Consider the following 16,434-nt stretch of genomic DNA (forward strand, 5'->3'; position numbering starts at 1 on the left):
AGAGAGGTAGAGCTGGGTATCATCCACATATTGATGGACACCCAGCCCAAACCCCCTGATGATCTATCCCAGCGCCTTCATGTAAATGTTAAAAGGGGGTACAAGCCTGGGCAGTGAGTGTGGAGGTCGTGGGCTGCCCAGAAAAACAAGGCCCCCCTCTTGGTCTTGCTGATGTGGTTCAAAGGAAAGCAGGGCAATACATGCGGCAGCTAAACGGATGACTGGGGGCAGCCACTGAGACCATATAACTTGATTGCAGGAGTTGCTGGAAGGAGGTGTACAAGGAGTTATCCAACCATCTTAGGGATTCCAGACCAGATTTGTGTAGGGTTTGCTCATTAGCATTTTCTATTGAGAGAGTCAGAACTTACAGGGTTAAGAAGTTCTGAGTGACGCCTCACATTCTTGGGGGCGTGTTTAGAACACTGACTGAAGTGGGAGTGGTCAGTATCTCAGAGAGAGAGAGAGACACACGCAGTGTGAGTCTAGCCGCACACGGAGAGGGTCGACATGAGTTGTATGTCACCGGGAAAGTAACGATCTGTTGTTTTTGTACGAGATTAAAGCTATTTGTAAGATAAGGAAGACACCGAGCGTCTGCCTGAGTTATTGCTGCACACAAGGCAACCAAGGCTTACTTCTGACGCTGTGCTAATCTCTGCTAACTGGAGCTGGAGGCCCGGAGGGAGCAGACACGCAGGGAAACGTGTGGACTCCATGGGGCAAGCGAAGCTGCCAGTAAAATTCTCCAAAGGTTATGGAGGATCAGCTGACGCTGTGAAGCAAGCCAAGTCCGTGCCGGTGTGTGCTGTGTGATCTCCTGCCAAGGAAGAGGGCAGCGGAGAGAGACGCCCAAGCCAGCTGGAGCCAGCTGGGGAGCTGTGCCTTTGATCGTGAGGCAAGGAGCTCGCTGGGAGGAGCTGTGCTGTACCGGGTGCCGGGAGAAGCTACTACTGGTTGTAAGTAAGCTGGGCCCCGGGGGAGAAGATGGCAGACAGCCATGAATCGCGTGCAGTCCCTTTTGAAGAGGTGGACGGGAAGGAGCCCTGGGTCGCGTGGCAGGCACTGAAGGTCGCAGTGGGAGCCACACCAGAGGGGGCCAGATGCTGCACAGAAGCTGGGGGACGCCCAGAGAGTTCAGCAGAAGCTGGGGAACGCCCTGGAAGCCCAAGGGGGGCTGGAGCCGTGTCTGGAAGCTGCTGCAATGCTTCAACACGCCAGAGAGATGGGCAGCTGTGTGCTGGAAAGCTGCTGAGAGCTGGGAAGAGGAAAGCAGTGGCTAGCTGTTCCTCTGGAAGTTGTGCACCCAGGAGTGTTGGGGGTGCAGGCCAGAAAGGCCAGTCCAAGGGTCTTGAGTGCCAGGCTGTTTGGCAGGAGCTGGAGAAGGTTTGCAGAGAAACCACAGAGCTGGAAGCCAAAGGCCACGTCCCCAGTTGCAGAGAAGCCTCGAGGAGAGCTGCTGGCAAGAGTGGGGGCGCACAGAACTCCAAAGGCCACTTTGTAAAGTTTTCCACTCGTTGCTGTTTTGTTTGCGGTTCCTCTGAACACCTGCGCAGATGCTGTCCAGAGACAGGGCAGGAAAGTCCCAAGGACATTTCCCATGGGAACCAGCCCGGGAGAAGAGGCCAGCGTGGAAAGTCCCAGGGACGGCCGGAAGGGGAAGGAGGTGCTTATCAGCTGTTTGCGTCAATGGCTGTTTTGAAAGACACCTGTAAAGGCCCTAAGGAGGGGGGCAGAAGGAACTCTGTTGCTAGGGCAACGAAGGACAGTGTGCAACGTTGGGTCATTGACTCTGCTGCAAATAGACATCTCGTGCCTGAGTCACCTGGTGTCCAGATAAAGAACTGCAGAGCTGTTTCAGCTGGGAAATCAGTGTGTTTTGCTAATGGGTCACAGAGGCTTGTAAAAAAGTCTGGGAATGTTTATCTTTCTTTCCTGCAGGCGCAGCTGGAAGTCTACGTGGCGCCGGGACTGAATTGTTGTCTTTTGTCTGTACCGTGTCTTTTACAGGAGGGGTACATGGTTTGTTTTGAGAACAATGTCTGTACAATTTCCAGAGGGGGGAAGCAACTGGTACGTGTTGAGAAAAATCAGAACAACCTCTTTGTTCTGGAATCACCTCTGGAGGAAAAGGGAGTGGGGAATGCTGGGAAAGCAAATATTCACACTCATGTTTCATGTGCATGCGTGTGGCACAAGAGGATTGCACATGGGTCTTGTGATGACTTGCAGATGTTACCAGAATGCACCAAAGGGTGCAAGGTAAGAGAATGTGGTGAAACCCTAAATTGCAGGGCTTGTAGGAAAGCCAAGAACAAGGGATACAGTTATCCCAGGGTGGAGAGAGTAACCACAAAGCCTTTTGAGCTTGTGCACGCAGACCTGTTTGGGCCTATGCCTCAGCCAAGTCTGGGCAAAGCCAGGTTTTTGCTGATTTTGATCGATGATTTTACGCAGAACTCCTGGGCTTTTTCGCTGAAATGGCAGGAGGAAGCAACGCAACTGATCAAAGATTGGGTTGCGCAGGTGGAACAGAGGTTCTCCACCAAGGTGCAAGGTTTCCAGTGTGACCGTGGTTCAGAGGTCACTGGGTCTGCTCTAAAGAGTTTCTTTCGCCAGAGGGGGATACGTCACAAGGTGACTTCGCCTCAGGAGAGTGGCGTGGCAGAGCTGAGGAGTAAGGCTCTGGTTCAAGTTTCAGAGGTCCTATTGGGTGACTCTGGGTTGCCTCACAGTTTCTGGGGGGAGGCAGTAAAAACGGCCAATTTCACGATGAACAGGTGCTACAATGCAGTGGTAGGTGACACCCCATATTTCTTGCTCAACGGACAGAAGCCGCAGGTGCATTTCTTCCATTCGTTTGGTTGCAGGGCCATGGTGCCTGTACCAAAGTGTTTGCAGCAAGAGGGTGGTCCAAGGTACCAGGAAATGATCTTCTGTGGGTATGAGCCCGCTACCAAGGGGTGGAGATTTGCATACCCAGAAGGTGATCAGACCAAGCTTCTGGTCAGTAAGCATGCTGAGTTCAAAGAGCAGCAGGGAAGTAGCTCAAGGCGCAAAGTCAGCCATGACATTGTCTCAGATTGTTTGTCTGAATCTGAGGAGGAGGGAGAGCCAGGTAATGGTGATCTGGTCGATGATCAGGATCAGCACCAGGGGGAGGCGTCTCCACAGGTTGTGAAAGGAGTGTCCAAGAGTGAGCCCTCATCTCCTGTTAGAGTGATGGAGAAAGCTCACAGACGGGTCAAGTCAGAGGGGGAGTCTGATGAAGAAGACGCACTTGCTGGCCCCAGTGGGTCAGAAGAAGAACCCCAGTTTGTGCCCAGGCGGTCTTCACGGGCAACAAAGGGAATTCCACCTGAGAGGTTTCGAGTCACAAATGCGTGGGTTGGTCTCGCACAGTGCGAACCAGAGATTTGTGAGGAGACTCAACAGGCAGGTGGGAAGGTGTGGGACACACAGAGGTCTGTAAAGGTGTGTTCACAAGTCCTCTCAGAATGTGATGCGAGAGGGGGTATTGAGAGAGTCAGAACTTACAGGGTTAAGAAGTTCTGAGTGACGCCTCACATTCTTGGGGGCGTGTTTAGAACACTGACTGAAGTGGGAGTGGTCAGTATCTCAGAGAGAGAGAGAGAGAGACGCAGTGTGAGTCTAGCCGCACACGGAGAGGGTTGACATGAGTTGTATGTCACCGGGAAAGTAACGATCTGTTGTTTTCGTACGAGATTAAAGCTATTTGTAAGATAAGGAAGACACCGAGCGTCTGCCTGAGTTATTGCTGCACACAAGGCAACCAAGGCTTACTTCTGACGCTGTGCTAATCTCTGCTAACTGGAGCTGGAGGCCCGGAGGGAGCAGACACGCAGGGAAACGTGTGGACTCCATGGGGCAAGCGAAGTTGCCAGTAAAATTCTCCAAATTTTCTTCTCCCTAATATAGCCCACAACGCAGCAGAGGTTTAGGACCAGAGTTTTCCTTCTCTTAGATGGGCTATCTTACCAGGCTGACGAGCCTCACCTGCCCCTCATGTCCATCTTCAGAATGTGCAGAAACCATCTACTTGACCGCTGGACTTATAATGGGTTTTATTTGCTCAATCCACCACAGCCTGTCTTCCCAAGAAGGGTAAGTCCCTAACTCATCAAAGGTTTGAAACCCATCAGCAACCCTCACCTGGTTTAGCAGGTCACTCAAAGCCATTTCCTGGGGTGTGGCCGCTGTCACATACTGACAGCTAATAGGAGCCACAAGTGAGAGTTGAGCACAAGGTAGGAACTAAAGGTGGACAGACTACCCCAGAAGGAGCACAACGTGTCCCCCAACAAAGGTACTCCTCCTCTAACACCCCATCATTTGAAATACCTAGAAGCACCCACCACATTGTCTTGAAGATGGTGACGAATATTTACAAAAAGTCACATAGATGCAGACTTCCAGGGGAGAGGAACGGTGGTTTGGCTGTCTCTCTGTTAGCTCCTGACTATTAACCACTCTGAAGATAAGGGTGATCTGGGAGTTATGCTCAAATGAATGAATATTCAGAAACAAGTCACTGGACAATATATCCCACAGGATAGCAACTCTGTTGCGTGCCTGCAGAACTCAGATTACATGCATCTTACTCAAGCACATCCAGCAAGCCAACTTTTGACCAGCATGCAGGACAACACACCTTTCAATCACCCAACATCATGACCATGCCAGGGGGCAGTCAGGTGAGCCGTCCCAGGCAACTGCCCAAATTTGCATTGAAACTGCTGCCAAATCAGGGCCTTTTCCTCTCCGCTGTAGCAGCAGTTTCAATGCAAACCGCTTTCTCTTCCTGGAGCAAGGTGTGCTCTCACTGCCCACCAGAGTCAAGACACCCATTTTTTTTAAAGAAAGAAATTAATAATGGTTTGATGTCTCAACCCAGGTGTGAGACAGCTTAGCAATGTAAAAATGCAGGCTGAACCATCATGCAGGACAAAGGAAGATTATCCTAGCCACAAGCTAAGTACAGAGCCATTAAGAAACAAGATGGGGCCACTGGCAATCCAAGAGAACTGTCCTCCCCTCCCCCCCCCAAAATATAAACAGAGACAGGAAATTTGGAAGGTTGCCAGGGTAACTGGGTGTGATGTCACAAGAAGAGTTGGGGGCTTTGGGCAGGAGGCTTGGAACAGAAAAAGGAAAGGAGCACGATCTTGGCAGGCAGGCCGCGGGGAAGCTGGGAGAGATGCTTTGGACTGCAGTGCTGGGGGGGGGGAGCCTCTCTTGAGATAACCGTGCTGTTAAGATCTGGACCCCCTCCATCTAAATTCAGGTGTAACTATGTGAATAAATCCTAACTCTTAAAGCTATGACAGCCTCCACTCAAACCCTCTAAGTGTCTCCATTTCCCAGGGATGTCCTGATTTAGAGAAGCCATCCCGTTTCTGATTTGATCCAGGAATGTCCCACTTTTCCTTAGGATATCCTTATTTTCATTGGAAAAATGTTGGATGGTATGGAGTTATCCAACCCCCGAGCTGTATGAAGGCAATCCATAGGGAAGTTGGTTTTTTTAAATGTTTAATGTTTTATTATGTTTTTACATACGTTGGAAGCTGCCCAGAGTGCTGGAGCAACCAAGTAAGATGTGTGGGGTATAAAAAGTAGAATTATTGTTATGGAATGAGGGGTTCCTATTTTCATCGAAGAAATGTTGGAGGATGTGTGACTTCTGTGTCTTGATTCTCAAGGGAAACACGGCCGCAGGGTGAGGGTCTGGAACCCCCAGAATCCTGCTACCGCTTGACAGAGGTTGGGGGTTGGAATGCCACCTTTGCAACACTATGTGCCAGTTGTTAATATACCTTCCTTCTTACACACCTGATTGCCATATGCATACAGAAAATGGCTGTTTGTGTGAAAATACAATCCTTTTGGTCTAAATCGCGGATCTGGAAACCAGAAGGCTGGGAATTTTCTTTTTTTATTCATGCTGCCGTCTGTTAACTTATGCACTGATATCAATGCCCGATTCTAGGAAGAAAAAGAAGGAAATACAGTTAAACATATGCATTATCAAAGAACGAAATGATACAGCAGAAACACAGTATCTAAGCAGAGTGTTAGAACTGGGCAGGTATAGTTGCCTAACAAGAGCAAATTCATACCTGGTTAAGACCTTCTCATTGCCAGGAAGGCGTTCATTCATAGTTGTCAATGTTTCCTTTTTTTTAAGGAAAATTCCCTTATTCCGAATAGGATTCCTTGCAAGAAAAGGGAAAAGTTGACAGCTATGTGTTCATTGAAGGGAAGGCCCTGGTTCATTGCTTAAAGGTAAAGGTAAAGCGACCCCTGACCATTAGGTCCAGTCGTGACCGACTCTGGGGTTGCGGCGCCCATCTGACTTTATTGGCCAAGGGAGCCGGCGTACAGCTCCCTAAGCCACTTCTGGTGAACCAGAGAAGCCCACGGAAATGCCGTTTACCTTCCCACTGGAGCGGTACCTATTTATCTACTTGCACTTTGACGTGCTTTCGAACTGCTAGGTTGGCAGGAGCAGGGACCAAGCAACGGGAGCTCACCCAGTTGCGGGGATTCGAACTGCCGACCTTCTGATCGGCAAGTCCTAGACTCTGTGGTTTAACCCACAGCGCCACCCGCATCCCGGTTCATCCCTTAGGAACAGCTAATAAGCACTTTCTGAGAGGCTGGGACCTCTAAGTTCAGAAAAGAAGCTGAGAAAAGGGAACATACATGAAGAGCTGGCTTAAACAGCTGCCATATGGAGCCAGAACTGTACTCAGATGGGCAGAATGCCCTTCTGCTGCAAGAAGATCAAGTAATCCAGGTACGGATTTCATTTTCTTTTCTACCACACTGCTGCTTCTGCCTCTTCAGGAAGTGCTTGTTAGACAGGCCTCAAAGTCCCAGCAGGAGTGTCAGCTTGGCCCCGCGACCGTGGGTGCCCAGGGTTGTGGGTGCCATGCAGCATGCTTGGCCCTGACACCAAAATTTGTGGGTGCGCGGCCCCTTCATGGGGAATTTTGTGGAGGTTTGGGCACCCAGGGCCCCAGGGAATTGGCACCTATGAGTCCCAGAATCAGGACCTTTAGTTAGCTGAATGCCCTCGTGCCTCAGAGGGAAGGAAAGACTGGCCAAGAGCAATTAAACAACAACAACACACTTTTACTGACCTTAAGAATGAAGTAGAAGAGGTGCCCAGATGCAATCTATCTTGGCACTTCCTCTGCCTTCTAAGGGGCAATCAAAAATATATCGCCTAATTATTGTTCTAAGGGAGGGAGAAGTCACCTGTGGCATTTGTAACTGACAAAGAAGAAGAGATGTTTTAGAAAAGACAACAATTGCAGGGATCAGAGCACCAGAAGATACAATGCCTCATTTTAAAATGTTTCCTTTTTAAAACATCACCGTGGCCATTGTTTTGAAGAAAATATCCAACATATATATTGGAATCATGGAACTGAAAGGGAACAGACGGCTCAATATTCTTCAGAAAGGCATTCATAGACTACCTGTGAACTTAGGTGAACTGTGGAAGTTTATGTGTTAATTAGTTAATTAATATCCCACCACTCCTCCTGAAGGAACCCAGCTTGGCAGTGGGGTGGGGAGGGAGTTGAGGCTATTGCAGGACACGGGTTTCATATTGGTGGGTCAGCCAGGGAAAATGGGGAGAGGGGGCTTTCAATCAGTTGTCCCATCCATTGCTAATTGCCCCCTTTCTAATTCAATTAAAATGCTTTCACCAAACCATCAATCACATCACAAAAAATGAGAATCCATTCTAAACAAGAGCAGCAAATTGCCATCTGTTCAGAGTTATCAGTTAAAACGGACTCCTTTGGTGCACTGTACCTGTTGCAATAGCAAAGCGATGCCCGTGTTCTGTTCATAATCAACGAGAAAAGAAACCACCCGTCTGGATAAGTGCCTTTCACCTTTCATTTTGTGAGGCAAGCAGCTGTGCCATTTTTGAAATGTATCATTGCTATAGAAACAAGTGGATTCCTGTTTTTTTAACAAAAAAAAACCAGAAGAAGAAAAGGATGCAAAGTACCGGTAATTGATTTAGAAATACATCATTGTTTGAACTTAAAAGCTTTGCTAAAGAATCCACTGAGCTCTGAGTATACAGGAGTGGCTAGTGGGGAGGGGCAATGATGTGTACCTGGCCTCCTAGCAGGACAGCCACTGCCACTGACCAGGAGTGGAGGGCCAAGGCAACAGAAAGGTCAGAGCTGTACGGTGCACCAACATGATGATGTTGATGATGATGCACCCATGCAGCAGTGGTTTCCCCATTACCTTGCCCCTTCTGTCCTCCTTCCTGGTAAGTGGCAGCAACTCGCCGTGTCAGTGCTCCACTCAGCAGGCCTCTCCTGTATAAATGCAAACAAGAAGCAAAGCAAGAAGATTTTACAAGAGCAAGAGCCAAATTGCACATTATTGATGCTTTTTAAAAAGTACACACAGGTCCTACTAACCAAACACTATGCATTCCCTGGAAATCATTCGATGGGCAAGCATTCACATCATTTCCATCAATTCCTGTGCAAACGTTTCTAACCGTGGTTTTTGTATGATCTCCCCCACACCCACACCCCAATCCTGTATCTCCATGGTTTCTTCCTGAGATGGCTGCAGCTTAACAGCAAACGAAAGACAAAGGGGGAAAATAAATTGTCCAATCTCTCCTCCTCTGATTTCTCCAATCTCTCTCTCTCTCGCTCCCTCCCTGCATGGTTTCTTCCCCCAAATAGCTGCCACCGACTAACAAAGCACAAAGATACAAGGAATTAAGAAAGTGGGTAAACTCCGGATGTTCAGATATCTGAATCTGTGGAGTGCATAGTGAGGCATAGAATAATTCTTTACATTTGGATATTTTGTGAATTTTTGCATGGCTAGCAGGCAGAAAGCAGGGCCTATGTATATGTTTAAACTGGCCATTTTTATTTTGAAGAAAAAACTGTTGCAAAATGCCTTCATCTTCCTCTTGCCTGGCACCAGTTTTCTTCTGCTGAAAATCACTCACCTGTGACTTCAATTTTCCTGCACAGCATCCGCAGAGGCAAACTGAAGTGAGGTTGATAGAATTTTCTGCCAGAAACTGTTGTGGGACTGAGAAGCCTGGATCAGAAGCCTGTTCTGGATTGGGGCTCTGAACCTGCTTTTTTGGACCCACAATATGAACCAATGGCCCTTGGTGAATACAAGGATGTGTGGGGACCCCAAACAGTGACTCCTCCAAAGACCTCAGTGATCTAAAGGTTGAGATGCTCCTTATGCTATCATAAGCTCCTTCTGCTACAAGCTAAGGGCTTTGTAAATAAATACAAGAACTTTGAACTTATCCTAGTAGCATATGGCAGCCAGTTCCTGAAAAGCTCTGATAGCGACCACAAAAGCTTCCAGTAATAAATTTGCTCAACTGTCCTTTTGATTTCTGAACATTAATTTGCCAAGGTGGCAAGGAAGTCAAATTATGTACTGAACAGAATGCACAAAACCTCGACTATATGTCAGCAAATTTTCATAAGGTTTTATCGTCATTTGCCTTACCTGGCTCAATGACTTATCTTTGTTGAATGACAGACCAACATAGTCCGCTGCAAGAAAAGCAGAAATATATTAGCTACAACTCAGTGCTTGCACTTCTAAAATATAGTTTACAAAAGGCATCAACCCAGTTTCATGTGAACAGTTAAAAAGAACTCAGGGTGAAATTTTGAAATTATTTTTGTTACATGCCTTAAAATATATAAGTGTATATGAGCGGAGAGGCATGCTCTCTGGCTTGAGCTGGTTTATTGCAGGAAAGCATTGCGGGAGCGCTCTTTGCCTCCATTAACACTATGGAGTTTTGCAGGGTGCTATTTTGTCCCCCATGCTTTTCAACAGCTACATGAAGACATTGGAAGCAGACATTAGGACATTAGATGACACAGCTATATTTCTCCATAACATTGGAGAACCCATGGCTTCAAGTTACAAACAAAAGGGAGATTCCAATGAAAAATCTGGCAGCAAGAGCTGTTTGACTGTGGGACAGACTCTCTCAGGAGGTTGTGGACTCTCCTTTCTTAGAGGTTGTTAAGCAGAGGCTGGATGGCCAACTGTAGAGGATGCTTTAGTTGAGATTCCTGCATTGCAGAGAATGAGACAAGATGACTCCTGGGATTATTTCCAACTCTACAATTCTATGATTCTGTGACTGAATCTAGAGTGGCTGTGCAAGACCTGGGACCAGTGCCTGAATGCTGTGATGGACCAGATGAGGGCAAATAAAGCGAGTTTGAATTCTGGGAAAACAAAGGCCTCAGAGGCTTTGTAGGCTTTTGGGCTCCCATGTCCAGGAGATATATATTTAAAAACACAATATTAAAACAACTTACAATTGCAAAAATAAGGTGGGTCCTTGAAATTTACACCTCAAAGGCCAGCGTAAAGACAGGCCAATGCCTGTTCGGTATGGGGCTGCACTACCTCTGAAGGAGCAGGTACATAGCTTAGTGGTACTCCTGGATACATTGTGTCATTACAGACCCAATTGACTTCTGTGGCTAGAATTGCCTTTTACCAGCTTCATCTGGTAAGGTAGGAGCACCCATACAGGGATAGTTTGACCACTGCAGTCCATGCATTGGTAACTTTAAGACCGGACTACCCAGTGTTTCAGAAGCCTGACTGGCTTCAGTTGTAAGTCAAGTATTTAGTATCACTGGTCCCACTTTCTGGAATCCTCTTGGAGCAGAGGTTCAGCAGGCTTCCTCACTGCTAATTTTGAGACATCTCTTGAAGACTGTTTTTTTAGGCCAGTTCTAGTCTATTCAGTTTAAACTTATTTGTGATCATTTTGAAATTTTTATGGTATTTTATGACTGACTGTACTTGCACATTTGGTTGCACACAGCCTTGATATGAGGGGGGCCACCTATAGATATTTCAACAAAATAATATATAATGATTGTCACCACATTAAAAGGCCATGTGAACATATACCAAGATTTTAATTTTTATTTTATTCTTAAAGTGGGGGTGGAGGGACTGTAGTGACATGCTTTAACATTACAGATTCTCCGTTTCTTGCTTCACACCTGGGCTGGATCTAGACACATCAAGAAAACGTTTCAGTTAAGTGCGATGTAAATTTAAACAGAGGAATCCGATAGGGGTAAAAACCGGACTCAACATCACCATCTGTACTCACAATGTTATATTGCATATAGGTAAAGGTAAAGGGACCCCTGACCGTTAGGTCCAGTGGTGGATGACTCTGGGGTTGTGGCGCTCATCTCACTTTATAGGCCAAGGGAGCCAGCGTACAGCTTCCGGGTCATGTGGCCAGCATGACTAAGCCACTTCTGGCAAACCAGAGCAACGCACGGAAAGCCGTTTACCTTCCCGCTGGAGTGGTACCTTTTTATCTACTTGCACTTTGATGTGCTTTTGAACTGCTAAGTTGGCAGGAGCAGGGACCGAGCAACAGGAGCTCGCCCTGTCGCAGGGATTTGAACCGCCATCCTTCTGATCGGCAAGTCCTAGGCTCTGTGGTTTAGACCACAGCGCCACCTGCATATACAACGCATATAAATCACTTCTTCTTTACCAATCTAGCTGAGTCCCTGGTTTCCTTACTTTCATATAATTCTTTGTTAGCTAGACACTGGCGGTTGTACCATATTTCAGCTTTAAGATAATCATCCTGTGGGCGGAAAAAGACAAGGATATACTTAGCATGCCAAGTGAATTCACAAAGTATAGCTGTTAAGATTCTGAAAGGGTCTTCTGAGGCACAAGTCGTCCTTTCTATCACACATTGCCTAAAAACCTCTGTGGACCCAAGGAAGACAGTGGACAATACTGGCAAATGTCAGCACTAGCTTTCTAGTTTCTAGTGGCAATGCCAGTGATATTAGTAGTGGTGCTGGTGGCGGAACAACTCAAGAGAATTGATGGCCAAAAGTAGACAGAATTACAGAGATGTCAGAAGCAGAGCAAGTTGTAGTTGAGATACCAACTTCCCCAAGATCTCATTCCAGCTCCCAATGATAGTCATGAGAAAAGAAAACTACCCCACTGCCTCTTTCTGTTCTTCTCATGCAGCACAGAATTCTGATTTAACACATTGACAGCTGTTTATATAACCTTGTCAGGGAATTCACAGATCAAAGGATAGCTATATGGCCTCAATGGGACCCAATTCCTTGTCCTCTGAAATTATAGCACACAAGTGGAAACTAGCAACTGGAACTATACAATGCAGTATCCTGTGTCTTGCTTTCAAAACTCACTGTTTTATCACAGTAATTTATATACTGCTTAATTGCAATAGCCTCTAAGCAATTTACAAACGTTTTTGTGAGTTATAGCTCTATTTTCTGTATTAATGGGAATGGGCCAAGAGGGATCCTTTCCTCCAACCCTCATTCAGCTTGTTACTCCAGCAATATCCAGGATGGCCCCGTGACTGGGACAAGAGTAAAAGGAGTTCATCTACACACACCCCTCAGCACAGCAATTCCTCTGTGAACTGCGACTGTGATAAACCAGTACTACTACTACTACTACTACTACTACTACTACTACTACTAATATACTGCCCTGTAACTGCAGATCTCAGGGCAGTTCACAACAATAAATTTCAATTAAAAAACGCAGATTACATAATAAAAATAAAAACAAAGACAGCCCAATAATTCCCCTGTCTACAAACCATGCAGTTGGTCGGCATGGGGGGTGGGGTGGGGGTGGAGAAATGAAGTTCAGTGTCTTCGGAGAATATTAAAAGCAAGGCGTTGGCTATCAAGCAACTGATTCCTGTGAGTTTTCCTGTCAATTGTGTTGTCGCTAGAAAGCTATGTTTATTGGGCTCTGTGTGTGTGCCTGCAAGCTTCTGTCTTCTATGTGTCGTCGAGGTGGGTGAGGGCATGGAAGCAACACGGCTGACTTGCAGGTGTCAGTTGCCTAGCATACAGAGATTGCATTGTGTCAGTGCTGGGGTGTGTGTGTGTGTCACAATATATTGCTATGTTTTCTCTCCTTTAGAGTGCTGCCATTTACATTTGAACTTGCAGCTGGAAATGCATGCTGGAAATGCTGGAAATGCATTCTGACAACACATTTTATGTCAATACTAAGCTAATGTTAGCATTCTGCCCAGTGTACCAGGGTCTCTGGATTTCATTGTTAGGATCCGTATACTACGTGATTTATGATCCTTGGGACACTTATTTCTAAATGGCTAACAAAATTAATGCCAGAAAGAGTTTCAGAAAACATTATTTGTGAGATGTTACAAAAACACACCACTGAGAACAACAAACACAACATTTAGCAATTTCTCACCATTTCAAAGCCACATAAGGTTGGTTTGTTGAACTGAAATAAAACACAATAAGACCAAATTGTATGAATCATCACATTCTTTCCCACACTTTTCACAAGCAATTTCACAAGTGTATTACTTTACATATTTATTTACCACTTACACTCAATATTATTAACATGGTCATTGGTTGTTTTGAGTGACATAAGAAGCCTGCCTCCACCAACAGCCTGGGGCAACCTAGCCAGGGCATGTACTTTTCCTGTGAGATAACAGGAAATAAGCAATAGCTACAAACCAACAGCTAAAACACCTAAGGAAATCAAATACCATACCCATCACTAAAAAGAATTCAACAATGGTGTCAGCAAAACTCTCTGGGGAGAGGCTTCCAAAGACAAGGGGCTACAACAGAAAAGGCCCTGTCACAACCCCCTTCACTTCTAAAGGTAGCACTCCTGAAGCAGGGCCACAGAGATTGATCTTAATATAAGAGGTATCTATTAATTGCAGCAAAGCTACTGTTGGTGCAAAGAAAAAATAGGTACACAAAGGAGAAGTCCTGGATACCAAGATCCAAGTTTGGGGCAAGTACTCTTTATTGAGAGACCCCGACAGATATTTAAAATCACAAAATATGCAGCAAAAGTGAAGCATGGGAATATGAAAATAATTTTTATTATTTATACCCCGCCCATCTGGCTAGGTTGCTCCAGGCTGTCAAGACCTTTAAAATTTGTCCTTTCAAGTTCTTTCCAAAGTCTCCCACTTCCCCTAGCATAGAAAAAGACCACAAGTTTGGTAAGGTTAAAACGGTTCACATACGAAGCAACCAGCTTAGCCACTTCATACACTTAGTTCATCAGGTGAACTGGAGAGAGAATGATTAGTACACAGATTAACAACGCAATCCTAGATGTGCCTCCCCAGACGTAGTTCTCACCATGTTCAATGGGACTTACTTGCAGGAAAATGTGTATAGTAGGGTTATAGTCTTAAGCTGAACAAGATTGTCTTCTGAGCAGACCTGTATGGCATTGAACTGTTAATAGATTTCAGGAGGAGATCTTCCAAACTTAGTTTTTTCGCAGTATGCTTACCAGTGGTTTTTAAAACATTAGATGATTGGGGGGAAGGGACACAGGGATATTTAGAAGTACACATACGTACCTGCAACAGCTTTCCAGTTACAATGCGCAGATCATCACTGATAAATAATCCTAGTGAGGTGAGGAGTACAAGACGAGTATTTGTTACGGTGAGATCCACAAGCGCAAGTCCGTAACAATCTTGAGGAGAGAAAAGGCACTGTGAGTTGCATCTCTGACTTCCATCATTACTTGTTATAGACATGGCAAATTACACCCATATTGAGACACCCAGATCTGTTGGGCAATCCATGCACCTGATATGCATTTGAAGAAGGTCTAGATCTATGTGGTTTTTAGAGAGGGGGAGTGATGAAATCTGCTCTTTCGAACCCTGCTCCTTTGCTGCATTTTTTAAAAAAAAAGATATAGCAAAGGCAAGTTCAGGGGGCAGCAAGAATAGAGGCTGACTTTTCCGACCCTGCCCATCTGACTGTGTTGCTCCAGCCACTCTGGGTGGCTTCCAACATTTATAAAAAACAATAAAACATTAAACATTTAAAAAACCACCTTCCCTATACAGGGCTGCCTTCAGATGCCTTGGGGGTCAGATAACTCCATACCCTCCAGTATTTCTCTGATGAAAATAGGGCTATCCTAAGAAAAAGTGGGGCATTCTGGGATCAAATCAGAAACCAGGACAGCTCCTGTAAATCTGGGACTGTCTCTGGAAAATAGGGACACTTGGAGGGTCTGCACTCCAGAGTAAAAAAAATGGAAACCCTGGGAACCACAGCTGAAGGCACCAGTAGCCCAACATGCCAGATTCAAGGCTGGCATCAGTCAAAAGTCGTAAACAGGCTGTAGAATCTGAACTGTCAATCCCACCCCAGGGAGAGAAGACCCTAAATGCTGAGGGATGAGGGTTCCCATATCCAAGAAGCTGAAATTTGGGACCCAAGGAGGCAGAGATTCTTTCTTATCACTGTCCAAAGAAAAGGGATGAGGGAGGGCTCTCTAGATCCTAGGATTCTGAACTGGACATCACACCACAACCTTCACTCTGAGACCTACAATTACTGTATTGGTCTGAATATAGGCCACACTCCCCCCAAAATCTGGCTCACATAAAAGCTGAGTGCAGTCTATGGTGACACTCTTATAAGTAGAGAATCTATGTTTTGAGAGATCTCATTTTAGGGGTGTAGTCTATATTCGGACCAACCCTGTACATTCTATGAAAGTGCAACGTGTTCTAAGGCCTTGGGGTAAGACAGGCTACAAATAAAAAGGAAATGCATATGGGTTAATTAAACAATTGAAAATAAGAATTACCGTTTTCCAAGATGGCACAAATGGTAGCAGACAAGTTAAACCATACCGTATCCTCACCCGTAAATCCACTGTCAGTCAATCCTAAAATTAGTCCTTCAAATACAAAAGAAAACTAATCATTACATGAAAACTGAATCACAGTATAAAGCCAGGCTACCAGCATTTATTAAACTGTTATAAAGCTTCATATTTCCCAGAAATTTCAGAAATTTGAGTTTATTTACAAATATATGTTGAGTCTAGGTAGAAGAACACCCCAACAGCAGCAAAATCAGGAAATAAGCACCCCTGTATCCACAGATACAATTACAGACCTTAAAAACTCAGCTCAAACCTATTTGCACACACTGAAAGAAAGCATGTCTGTCTGCTTTACTAGTACCACATATCTAAGTTAACAAGCACAAGCAGGTGGTTCGGTATGGGGTGGGGGACAGTTGCAAACATATCCCTGGCGTATTCTTGTGGTTATTGTAGAATACGCTGCAGTGTAGTGGTTGTGTCCTGTCCTCTCCTTCCCACCTGAGATTCTCATCAAAATGCTCTAGTAGTCATGCTTTTCACCATCATACACATATTTGACTAAAAACAAACAAACCAGTGAGCAAATAATTCAAATTAATTGTTTCTTTTTTTGGGGGGGGGGGGAGATACCATTTCAAAAAATGCATACCTACCATTTATTCC

The 16,434-nt window shown here is 45.6% G+C and overlaps 1 protein-coding gene across 4 annotated transcripts in view; it reads right to left on the bottom strand.

The window, feature by feature from the left end:
• LOC310761426 (cation channel sperm-associated auxiliary subunit beta-like) overlaps window positions 1-16,434 on the bottom strand; it is a gene marked incomplete at its 5' end in the record, with an annotated part of 53,937 nt that overhangs the window by 25,717 nt on the left and 11,786 nt on the right. For 3 of the 4 annotated variants that reach the window (XM_083611243.1, XM_083611242.1, XM_083611244.1), the window contains 7 exons: window positions 5,854-6,006; window positions 7,852-8,004; window positions 9,559-9,605; window positions 11,635-11,701; window positions 13,345-13,377; window positions 14,495-14,613; window positions 15,748-15,840. In XM_083611243.1, the coding sequence (XP_083467369.1) occupies window positions 5,854-6,006; window positions 7,852-8,004; window positions 9,559-9,605; window positions 11,635-11,701; window positions 13,345-13,377; window positions 14,495-14,613; window positions 15,748-15,840 (665 nt within the window). Of the gene's footprint in view, window positions 1-5,853; window positions 6,007-7,851; window positions 8,005-9,558; window positions 9,606-11,634; window positions 11,702-13,344; window positions 13,378-14,494; window positions 14,614-15,747; window positions 15,841-16,085; window positions 16,111-16,192; window positions 16,298-16,434 lie in introns of those variants that run through there. The other variant, XM_083611245.1, reaches the window with a different exon arrangement.

The sequence above is a fragment of the Podarcis filfolensis genome (genome assembly GCF_964270895.1).
Source record: "Podarcis filfolensis genome assembly, chromosome: 1".
Lineage (NCBI taxonomy): Eukaryota > Metazoa > Chordata > Lepidosauria > Squamata > Lacertidae > Podarcis > Podarcis filfolensis.